At 41.5% G+C, this 12,307-nt stretch overlaps 1 protein-coding gene across 2 annotated transcripts in view; it reads right to left on the reverse strand.

Annotated features, from left to right (window-relative positions):
* Nucleotides 1-12,307, reverse strand: part of LOC102513007 (serine palmitoyltransferase 3-like) — a 150,784-nt gene that overhangs the window by 60,199 nt on the left and 78,278 nt on the right. For both annotated transcript variants that reach the window (XR_004313106.1, XM_032461816.1), the window contains exons 8-9: nucleotides 8,212-8,431; nucleotides 1,530-1,656 (exon numbers count right to left, since the gene is read on the reverse strand). Coding sequence is in view for 1 of the 2 variants with exons in the window: in XM_032461816.1 (XP_032317707.1) it covers nucleotides 1,530-1,656; nucleotides 8,212-8,431 (347 nt within the window). In the remaining variant the exon portion in view is untranslated. The remainder of the gene's footprint in view (nucleotides 1-1,529; nucleotides 1,657-8,211; nucleotides 8,432-12,307) is intronic.

Here is a 12,307-nt window from a genome sequence, read left to right on the forward strand (position 1 = left end):
ATATACTGTTTACTATAAATAAAATTGTTTTCAGTCAAATTTTTATGTATTTTATATGTCTTAATGTACAGAATCCTCACAAGAACCTTAAATCATTGACATACTCTTCCTCATTTTATGGCTGGAGAAACTGAAAAACAGATAAGGAAACTTGTTCAGTATTGAACAGATAAGTCATTTGCCTATGGCACACTGAGTCAAGTAGTCTCCTAGGAGTCAAGCCCAGGCAGCTGCTTTCAGTTTATGCCCATAACCACTGCATTATGCTATTTCCCTAGATTGGATTCTCATTTCCTTTTCTCACATACTATTCAATAGAACACAGAATCACAAACCCCAAAAGAGAAGGCTGAAAAGGAACTTAGAGGTCAATCAGTCATTGCATTTTACACGGAGGAACAAAATATCCTGCAAGCCATTTTCATGTATTAGTGAAAAACAAAGATTTTTTTTTCCTTTCTTTTCAACCCAGTGACCCACAGAGCACTGAGACCCAGTAGAAGGACTTCAGGGATGTCAGGTTGGAGGCAGGAAGAGACATGACTTCAACCAAACCAGCCCTGTTCTAATCTGTTTCATATAGTAGGCTTCTGGGTAAAATTTGAATGTGAGTAAAGTATTCTGCTGCTTTAATGAATTTGGAAAATGGTGGATCTCTCCATACTTCTACTGAAATAGAAGACTTGGACAGTTGTGCTAAACAAGGCAGAGCTTCATGTCATTTGGGAGTTGGAGCGGTATGGATTTTACAGCCCATTGGGCAGGCCTGGGGCCAGGAGGACTTGCTGCTTCCATAAATGCACTCACTAGATTGCCTATTCCTCATTGTCCCCCATGGTGATATGCAATAGAAGCTTCATAAATTATATCTCAAGGAAAGAAGGAGAGTTCCAAGATCCTTTGATGAAATGATTTCTCAGAAAGAAGATAAAGCCCCTTTGAGTTGAACAAAGTAGCCACCTAAGCTGTGGGGACCCAATATCAAATAAATGGCTGGAAAGTTATTATTGTGAGTTTTCTGTCCATGCGTCCTTCAATGAGCAGTGAGGGGGTTTCTTCTCCCAAATCTCTGGTTGGTAATAAATGAATAAGTGAATAAATAGATGGATGGTGGGTAGATGAAAAATAATGAATATTGAATTGACTAATTTGTTCTCGGGGAAACACAAGCGACAGCCTCAACCAAGCACAGGCAAACACACACCAAGATTTGCTTCATTTTAACACAACTAATTAAACAAAATTATCCACATTTGCTGATCACGTTAAGAGGTGAATTAGAAAGCTTTCCCTGCTTTAAAAATCATCCCCCCACTTTTTTGTGCTGACAGCAGTTCTAGTACATTTTTGCTCCCTGTACTATTATATACCATGTACTGTTGATGCACACATGGCATAGCTTACAAATTGGTTATGTCAAGACAAAAGTGTATATTTGAGAAAGGCAGAGTTTGATGGGGCAGAAGAGAGACAGAGCAAGGCCTAGGGAAAGAGTTCAGGGGAGGTGTGCTCACTGCAGACCTTCTTACCTTGTGTGGTCCCATCCAGTCCCATGATGAACTTCATTGACCTGATGATCTGCTCTGCTATTGGGGGGCTCATGGATGTAGCATATGCAGCACTGTGTGAGTGAACCCGTAAATAATCCACAAGGTCCTTTAATAAAGGAGGGAAATCCAAAAAGAAGGCAAATGAATCTCCATGTTGGTGGTGAGAATCACATCTAGTCCTGTCTCCATCCATCATAGCACAAGGCATTTGAGTCTTGAATGTGGTCTGCTTTTCAGTGGGCATCACCAAACTGTTTATATTTCTATCCCTTCTTCTTAGTCTTGCCCTTAAAAACCTAAAAGGTCGACAAGAATGGGATGCTGCAAATTTGGAGTTGAGGTCTTTAAGGCAAACCCAGATGTGTAAAGGGAAAATGGTTTCCTTAACATGTGTTTGTGTAGCTTGCCTGTAAGAACACTGGGTTAGTACTCAGGAGTGTCCAGATATACGGGATGTAATTTTTGCCCTGAGCGTGTTACAGTCGATTGTGCCTATGGAGGGGTAATGGCAGGAAAAATAGCAAAACATGTAAACTTATATATGCAGCGGGGCTAAGAGACTGCAGAGAATAGAGATGGGGTATGGCCAGTGGGAGTAGATAAGGGAGGCTCCAGTGAGAACCTGGAGTGAAGTCTTGAGGAACGAAGGTGGTTAAAGATAAAAAGAAAACTTCCAGGGGAGGGGAGTGGCAGAAGGAAGAGGTGAGAAATTAAACCAGAGTGGAGGTGAGGACCAGATGAACTCTGGTTGTGCCCGGGCAGGAGGGAACTACTAGAATATTCTTGCAACACCATTTGGAGTGCTGACCCCCTGCAGGATTCTGCTCTGTGCTGTGGTGGGCATGATTCTCCACCCACAGGCTTGGGCCCTGAGGCCAAACATAAGGTCCCAGGTAAGCCTGCTGAGAGCCCAAAGAAGCTCCAATAACTTAATTCTACACAGTGGGGTTGGGGGAGGTGTCTCAGACCTGGCATCTGGAGGCCATCAGCCCTGGCTGGACAGACCTTCTATCATCCCACCTGTATTGGCTGACAGCCTGGGACCATTGGGGTGTCCTACAGGAAATCTAGTGGCCCATGACAGCTCTGAGTTAGAAGTGGGGTCTGCAAGGATTTAGCCACCTTCTCTTCCAGGAAAACGAGGCAGCTGAAATTCTCACTTAATCCCATTTCTCTGATCATCCCCTCGAAGATGAACTAGGGGGAGATTCATCTCTCCAATCCTCTTTCACCAGCCATGTCCACTCGCATTTCTGCACCTGGGACTGTGCTGGCCTTTCACCTTTCTCTCTGGGGGTGCACGTGTCATGGTTGTTACCCAAGCACCTTTTTTTATTTGTAATTTTTTTAATTGAAGTACAGTCAGTTAAAATTGCTATGTTTATTTCTGGTGCACAGCATAGTTATTCAGTTATGTATTCATTTTCATATTCTTTTTCATTATAGGCTATTACTACAAGGTATTGCATATAGTTCCCTGTGCTATATGGTAGGACCGTGCTGTTGATCAATTTTATATATAATATTTAGTATCTGCAAATCCCAAACTCCCAATCTGTCCCTCCACCCACTCCTTCCCCACCCTGGTTACCCAAACATTTTAAATGTTCATAGTTCATCTTCATATGAACTAGTAACTAAAGATATTAGCTCATTAGGTAGAGAGTAACTAAGATAAAAGGAATTTTGCTAAACATTCATAGTAACTTGAGTGGCCTGTCTCACAGGTAGTTGCTGACATGATTATCATGCCTGGCCCCAGGGGGATCTGGTAGCTTCAGTCTGGCTGCCACCACCTCCACCCCGCCACTTCCTACAGGTCCATCATCCTAAACCCCCTCCTCCACACTCTTTCTTCCCCGACTTCCTTTCTCCTTCATTTCACACTCTTCATGTCTTGTTTTTTTTTTTCTTTCCCCATCCCATCTACTCTGATTCCTTCTCCACTTCCTTTCACTTTAAATTCTCCATTTAAATCTTTTTCCCCTCTTTTATAAATATTTCCTCCCTCCCTCCCTCCCTTTTTTCCCTCCCTTTCTTCTCTCCCTTTCTCCCCACCTCTTTCTTTCTTCCATCTTTCCTTCCAAAAGTTGGTACAAGGACTTGCTCTGGGTTTTCTTCTGGATGCAGGGGTCCAAGAAGAGGAGGGTAGAAAACCTAGTCCCTGGCAGCCCTTCTCATTTACATTAAATCAAAATTAAATTTCTGTCCATTTTCTTGTTTAGTGAATCTCAAAAAAAATTGGAAGTGTTTTCACCATATCTGACAATATGGTGATGTTGATCTGACCTGAAGCCCAGGCCACATGCTACCCAGGAAGCCCACTTTGCGGGATGGGGGATGGTGGGGAGGAGCTCAGGGAGAAAGAGGTGGTCATTTTCCAAAGTAGCTACAGCCAGGCTGCCCTTCAGACTCTGTGAGCAGCAGCAGGGTTTTCTTTCTCTGTTGAGAGCAGGTACCTCCCCACATGATGCTGGGAAAGTCAATGAGGGGGGAGTAGGTGGGACACAGAAAACAGGAGGATTGGGGCTCATGTGGACCCAAGTCAGGAAAGGGCTATTTTGAAGCGATCTGATCTTGGAGAATGGGGTGATTTGGATAGTTGCAGAGGAGGACAGAGGCAGGGACACGTGCTAAAATTAGGAATGAAGATTGCATCTTAATCAGCAAAGGATGGAGTAGTCAAGTGGGACTAGAGCGAGAATCTAGTGCCTCCAAGGAAAGGTGCTGAGGGCTTGTTCCCTCAAGGGCAGGTCTGACAGTAGAGTTATGAGACAGGCTATGGGCAAGTTACTCTCTGTGCCTTATTTTCTTCTCTAAAAATGAGATAATGGTAATATTTATCTCAGGGCAATTTTGAGGATTAAATGAGTTTATATAAATGTGGTGCTTAGAAAAGCATCAGGTACATAGTGAAGACCTGATGCTGCTGGCAATGATTGTTAGTTGATTACAAACTCAGAGCTTCTTGAAAATGGAGCACAGAGTGGGAGGAGGGGACCAAAATTTAAAACTTGTTGGAGTGTCTATTCCAGCTCCCTCATTTTGCAGAGGGTGATGCTGTAGGTTATGTAACTGCACACCAAAGAATTTCAGCCCAGAACTTCCTCCATCCTTGTTGGGCAGTAATAGTAGGAGTGAAAGAAAAAGAAAAAAAAAAAAGGCATTTTAAAGAAAGGACAACCCAGTCCTGATGACAGATTGCATGACTCTGCAGAGTTAGGAGGGATGATATATCCATTGATAGACTGAGAGCTAATAATCATTGGCTGTTTGAAGCTCCATTTGAATAACTTTACAAACATTAATTCATTTCAGATTCACAATAATGCTATGAGGTAGGTACTATTTTTGCTTCCATTTTATAGATGGGATCAATGAGTCACAGAACAGATCAGAAAATTATCCAACCAAATCATTGTTAGATAACAAGGATTTTGATCCAAAGAGTCTGACTCTAGATTAACCACTGCTTCCCCATTCCCCTGCTTTAGCACCAAAGTAAATGACTTTTTCAGACCAGAGGAGCTGGCTTGGCTTGGACAGAGACCACCTTCACTGCTACTTACCCCTGTGGTGCTTTCCTAATCCACAGAGACTGTGCCTTTGGAGGAGGAGAGGAAGGGGAGCATTCGTAATATACTAAAATGTTCATAGTAATAAACCACAGAATGAACTGCACCAGTCTCAAAAGTTTTCGCATGTATTAAGTTTAATTTCTTCAGAGAATGTAATCTCCCCAAGAGCAGGGAGCAGAGATAGACACTTTATTACATCCTCGCTTAAAACCCATAGTGGTGGGTCTCGTCAATACTGATCATCTAACAGAAAGCAAGGGGGTTTAGGGGCTGAGGAAGTTTGGTGAGAGTCCCTGAAGTATAGAGGGGGATATGAAGCTGCATTCTTAGTAACAGGTGTAGCAATATTCTCTTATCCCTGGGGCATCACTGACAATGATCAAAGAAACAAAGCAAAGCTGCCTCTTATCCCTAAAGGGCTTCTTATGTCCCCAACCCCCAAGTTTCCTTCACAAATTGAAGAATTTCATAAAGCCAAGATCACATGTATCCTTAGTTTCGATTAATACCTCACCAGCCCAGTATCACTTCCTTTTAACATTGAGACTGTCTTGCCCATAATCCTATTTCTTTCAGAGTCCACTTTCTCTTAGAGTTTTAGATCTTTAGCATTTAGCCAACTCTACACCCTATCAATTTCAAAGCATAGTTTAAAATAAACTCAAAGTTAAAATTCTCCACAGAATTCTTCAAAGTCCAGGAGAATAAAAATTATGATTTAAATTGAAAGTACACATAATTTAACATTAACATAAGTTAACAAATTAAAGGCACAGAGGAGCAGATGCATAAATTAAATTAACTCATGGGCTCATTAAGCTGGAAGGAAATCATAGTTTAACTGGGTTTTATTACAGTCTAACCAAACGATTCCAGACAGGTGTTTTTCTGACTGATTTTTAAATCATCAGGGAATGACATATGCAGACACTTTCTCCTATCTCCTGCTCACTGTCCATGTCTTGAAGACTGCTCTGCATTCTACGTTTTGCATTTTGCTGTTTCAGGGCAGTAAGTCTCTGTACAGGCTACTGTGTCTCTGCCAAAGACTCTAATTCTTGTTGTCTAGTAGTAAATTCAGAATCTGCAGTGTATCTTGGAGTGGGAGGAAAAAGAGGAGATGGGGAGGAAGGGAGGATGGAGAATTGAGGAGGGGAAGGGGATGGGGGAAGAGAAACAAGAGGAGGAGCCAGAGGAAGAGGGGGAGAAGAGAAGGAGCAGGGGAAATGAGGGAGAGGGGAAAAGGAGGGAGAGGAAGAGGAAGAATCATGCAGTCCTCTGGGTCCAAGGATGCCCAGAATGACTTTTTAAAGAGGAAAAACAATTAAATAATTTTTCTTCATCCTGATTAATGTAAATAATATTCACAATTTCTCATTATCTACCCCAAATCAATAAAAGTTACATAGACAAGAGCAAATACACTTTTAAATTAATCCACCAGACTTCAGGATGGAGAGTATGAGAGAGAACCACACTGAACTTATTGGAACTTTGGGATGTCAGGAGTCTTTCTTTAAAGTGGGTTTCAGTGAAGGAACTCTAAGGGGAAATTTGTGACAGCTACCAAATTTGACAACATTTCAAGCATCCACTCACTTCAGTTTATTTAGATGCCTTTGGTTCAGGAGCAGAGTTACACTTGGTGAAAAAATATCTGTAGCTCAGAACTGCTGCTAAAGTCATCACAAAACACAAGATCACAAAGCAGAATAGCTTGGGTGAGAATAGAGGGTTCAAGACCCTCTGACCACACAGCTTTGACAGTCAAAGAAGGGAACATTTAGCCTCTCACCAGATTTACCGAGTTTTGTAGCATCCCAGGCATTCCCTATGTTTTTAGCATCACCCAGCTAACACCCTCAGGACAGAGAAGGGTGGATGAACAATGCTTTGAGCTCTGACTACTGAAAGCTCTGGACATTTTAAGTATTTGTGCATCTCATGGAAGGGTGAGAGGCCACAATAAAATCTGTCATTTTAAATGATGGGCTTTCAATCAGACAGTTTTTGGTTGTACTCTCTGGTTTGTCTAACTGGTTCCCCAAGAGTCTGATCTTCTGTTCCTGCTGGTGACAATGAGTAAGGATTTGGGAATTTTAGATGTGCCGTTAAGCCACCTGCATGCACTGCTTTTGGGCCTGCTGTCCCCTTGTAGGTGGAGCCAACACCATCCTGATAGTCTCTTGGGACAGGTGTGGGCCTGTAGGAGATAGCTACTAGGATTTGGACAAAACTGTAATATGACAGAGCAGATAACTGAGTCTTTTATTGCTCAAACCTAGATTTTAATATTTCCTTTTCTTTCTCTTCTTCTCTTCCCTCTTCTTGTAATATTCTTCTGAACATTTGTTTTATATTGGCAATCACCTTGGTGATACTGGCTCTAGAAAGACAGGGATAACACTCATTTAACAGTCTAATCCCATCAGATCAGAATCTGAAGACACATAGATAAGATATTGGAGGATGACAAGGCTTGACCTATAGCTTATCCAAAATTGTGGGAGAAAATTAGTTTGCAGAGAAGAATCTCCCAAAAAAGACATTTCTGATCTTGCTGCTATTTTGATTAAAACTCTTAAAACCCACATCTTGTAGCACAGGGTTAGCCTCCTTAACATTTGACCTTTGTCCACTGTTTCTACCACCCACCTTATGTTTTTCATGCCACACAGACCAAACTACTTGCAGTTCTGTAACATCCCATTATCACTTCTGTGGCTTGATACTCATGATTCCCTCTTTCTGAAATATACTCTCCCCCATCATTTGTCTACAAGACTGACATTCATTCTAAGACTTCTTAGATTCTGCCCAGCAGAGGTCATCATCCCTCTCCTTTGTACTAAGTCTGTGCCTGTGTTCAGTGCTACCTTTTTATTCTCATGTGATCTCTCATCACAGGCTCATCTGCTTTATCAGAGGGTGAGCTCCTTGACCTTCTGGGTCTGACCTGGCTGTTATCACACTGCAGCTACCTGTGCTGATGGATCAAGGTGTGCTGAGCTGAACTGGAGCACTCATGGGAATCAGAGAACCCCAAAGAATGCCTTCCCAGGCACAAGGGACCTCTCTCTTACCTTTCTTCCAGCTATGTAACCTCCTGAGGCTCCAAAGCTTTTGGTGAATGTGCCCATGCACACATCAACATCTCTGGGGTCCATTCCAAAGAACTCCACCACACCACGACCGCTGGGGCCCACAGATCCGATACTGTGAGCTTCATCTATGTAGAGGTAAGCCTTGTATTTCTTCTTTAGGGCCACGATCTGGGGCAGATGCACAATGGAACCTTCCATGCTAGAGCATAAGAAGAAATGGCGGTCACCAGGGTGCACCCTCCTAGGAAGCTCTGTGTCACCTCCCTTTCAGTATTTCTCAGACAGCCTGCCCGACGCCAGACAGGGATGACAGCGACAGACGATTCCTTTCCTCTTAAGGCATATTTTATTTATTTCAAAACACACAAAAGAACTTTAAGACATCATTGCATTAATTAATGCTTAGGAGAAAGTCCTTAGGATCTCCTGTCCAGTCCTCATGAACTCAGTCTTATTTGAGGCACTTGGTACTGTCCCTTCTTTCTCTTCCTTCAGGGCAGTGGTTCTCAGTCTTGAGTGAGCATCAGAATCCCTTGAATGATTTGTTATAATACAGACTGCTGGGCTCCATCTCCAGAGTTTCTGGTTGAGTAGGTCTCAGGTGGGCTGAGAATTTGCATTTCCACCAAGCTCTGGAAGACTGCAGTACCACTGGTTGGAGAAAGTACTTTGAGAACCACTGCTATAAATAAACTTTTATTTTGGTCCCAACTGCTTAATTTTTCATAGTATGATTGTAATTTGATAAATTTACATGGTATTGTAAATTGCAAAAACATTTCAAGTCCACCAGCAAAGGGAAAAATAGGGCATAAATAAGCAAGGAAAATCAACATTCATATTTACATGGTACCTCTGGAATCCAATGAATTTAAAAGAACTTTTGTCTTTAATCAGTTTGCAGAACACTGTCAGCTGTGTCTACATGGTACACAGTATTGACTGCACTGACAGGCAAGTTCTATGAACCACACAGACTTGCACCCTCACCCCACAAAGAGGCTTATCAAACAATTCAAGCAATTCATCAGTTTAGTTCAAGAATAAGTCCATTGACACAGAGTTTAATTTCTCCATTCTTCTTACTTAGTTTATTTAATACATTTAATGTATTAAAAAAAAGTAAGTGTTAGGTCGATTCAGTCAAAACAGTCCAGCTTTTGTGTAGTCACCCAGACCAGTGGGTAGTGGATGTAGCAATTATGCTTAATTTTTTTAAGGACATTTATTTCCAGAACAGCAAAATTAAGCAGAGGGTACAAAGATTTCCCACATATCTCCTGCCCCACATATGCCTAACCTCTCCCACCAGCACAGTACATTTGCTACAACTGATAAACCCACATTGATACATCATCATCCAAAGCTCATAGTTAATATTAGGATTCACTCTTGCTCATATACATTCTGTAGGTTTGGACAAATATATGATAACATGTATCCATGATTATATTATCCTAAAGCTTATTTTCACTGGCCCACAAATCCACTGTGCTCCAACTCTTTATCCCTCTCCCCACACAAACTCTGGCAACCAGGGATCCTTTTGCTGTGTCCATAATTCTGTCTTTCCCAGAGCATTATGAGGTTGGAATTGTACACTATGTTACCTTTTCATATTGGATATTTTCACTTAGTAACATGCATTCAGGTTTCTTCCATAGATTTTCATGTTACCATAGCTCATTTCTTTTTAGTGCTGAATGATATTCCATTGTCTGGATGTTCCACAGTTTATTTATCTATACACTGACACTGAAGGGAATTTTGGTTGCTTCCAAGTTTGGGCAATTATGAATAAAGATGCTATAAATATCTGTGTGCAGGGTTTTGCGTGGGCCCAAGTTTCCACCTCCTTTGGATAAATAACAAGGAGTAGGATTGCTGGATTGTAAGCTAAGAGCATGTTTGTAAGAAATGACAAAACTGTCTTCCAAGGTGGCTGTACCATTTGTATTCTCACCAGCAGTGAATTAGAGCTCTGGGTTGCTGCATATCCTCACGAGCATTTACTGTTGTCAGTGTTCCTGACCTTCTAATAGGTGTGTATTGGTATCTTATTGTTTTAATTTTAATTTTCCTGTTGTCATACGGTGTGGAGCATCTTTTCATATGCTTATTTTTATTCATAAATCTTTTTTCTTTTGATATCTGTTAAGTCCTTTGGCCCACTTTTTAACCTGGTTGTTTGTTTTCTTATTGTGTTCTAAGAGTTCTTTATAACTTATCCATAACACTCCTACATCAGATGTATCTTTTGAAAATATTTTCTCTAGTCTGTGTCTTGTCTTCTAATGTTCTTGACATTGCCTGGCAGAGCAAAGGTTCTTAATTTTAATCAAGACCACCTTTTTGCAGGATAATGGCCAAGATGGTGGAGTAGAAGGAATCTCATAGCTCATCCTCTCCCACAAATACAGCACACCAATCTCACTCTCTCCCACAAATACATTCACAGACACACCCATCCACTCAGAACATCTGCTGAACTTTGATAAAACATTGCCATCTTCAAAAGACAAAATGCACCATGAATCTGGTAGGAGAAAAGGAAAAAAGAAGGAAGAAATATTAAAATAGTGTCAGACTAGTCCCATGGAGAGGGAGCAGCAAAGGAGGGATAGTGCTGGTTGACTGGGTCTCCCCTTTTCCAACGGAGAGGTCAGCAGGATGGACAGGGAACCTCTGAGGCTCAGATGTGTACAGAATAGCCCTTGACCATCAGAACTAAGATAAGTGGGCACAGAGAGTCCCCATGACCCCCAGTTCTAGAGGCAAAGGGGCAGGAGACAGGCTGTCCAAGCCAGGTGGAGGACTCAGGCCAGCTGTACAGAGGCAACCACTGGGGACAGCAGTGTGATGTGTGCCATTGCTAGGAAGGTATATATAGCAGAACAACCTGGGTCCAGCCACAAAATATGAAAAAAAAGCAAAGCAACACTGTTGGTGTGCCCTGGGTAGAGGGGTGCCAAAGCCTTTGTCTCCTAAGACCTGTGGAACCATTGCTAATGTGTTTTCAGGAGAAGAGAGGTGGGGCTCAGCCATAGCCACCATATCCTCCAGTGGGCATCACCCAGGCAGGGTTGAGGTTGAAACCTGAATCTGTACCAAGGGTCTCTGCAACCTCATATCTGGAGTGAGACTTGTTTACAGTCCCAGGCAGATTGGATCGTTCGGCCTTAGTACCTCTGTGAACTCATGCCTCTAAGACAAATGAACAAGGAGCAGAGTTCAGGCACAGAGCAAGAGTGAGGGCTAGTCAGCTGTTTTCTCAAATTCCACCTATGAAGAGCAGACCTGAGTCAGAGAAAGGAGCTGCATGGAGTAGGGGAATGACCACTGGCCTACCAGGCACAAGCATGACACTGGACCGCAGCTTTGGGAGGGGTCATGACCTGCACATGACATGCACAACCACACTGCCAGCATCAGGAGGGTGTGTGACCTGCCTGTTTGCCTTGCAGTAGCACAGCAGCGGACCACAGCATCAGGAGGGAGTGTATGCCCCCTGCCTAGTGTGCAGGAACACAGCTTCGGGAGGGGACACAAAGTTTTCAAGGGAACACAGTCACATTTCTCCTTCTGTTCCATTTTCTTTTACTTACTTAATTTTTAATTTTTAAAAGATTTTATGTTACTATTTTGTAATCTCTTTAAAAAATTTCGGTTATAATATTTTTATTATAATTATTATTTTTAATTTGTCTAAATTTTATTTTTATTTCTTTTGTTTTGTTCTGCTGTTATTGATTACACTCTGTTTTCAAATCTTTTGCCTTCTTTTATTTTTATTATTATTATTTTTAAAATTTCCCTCATTTTGATTTTTATTTCTCTTTGTTTTGATCTTCTATTATTGATTATAACCTATTTTCAAATATTATTTCTTAAGATTTTTAAAACACGTCTCAACTCGATTTTTATTTTTCTTCAGTTTCTTCTTGTATTATTGATTATACTATGTTTTCAAACCTTTTTTCTTCTTTTAAATTTCTTTTTTCTAGTTTTATTTCTTCATCCACTTTAGATAAATAAATAAACTCCTAAAGGATCACAGTAGATAATTGATACTCCA

This window comes from Camelus ferus, chromosome 19 (genome assembly GCF_009834535.1).
Source record: "Camelus ferus isolate YT-003-E chromosome 19, BCGSAC_Cfer_1.0, whole genome shotgun sequence".
Taxonomy (NCBI): domain Eukaryota; kingdom Metazoa; phylum Chordata; class Mammalia; order Artiodactyla; family Camelidae; genus Camelus; species Camelus ferus.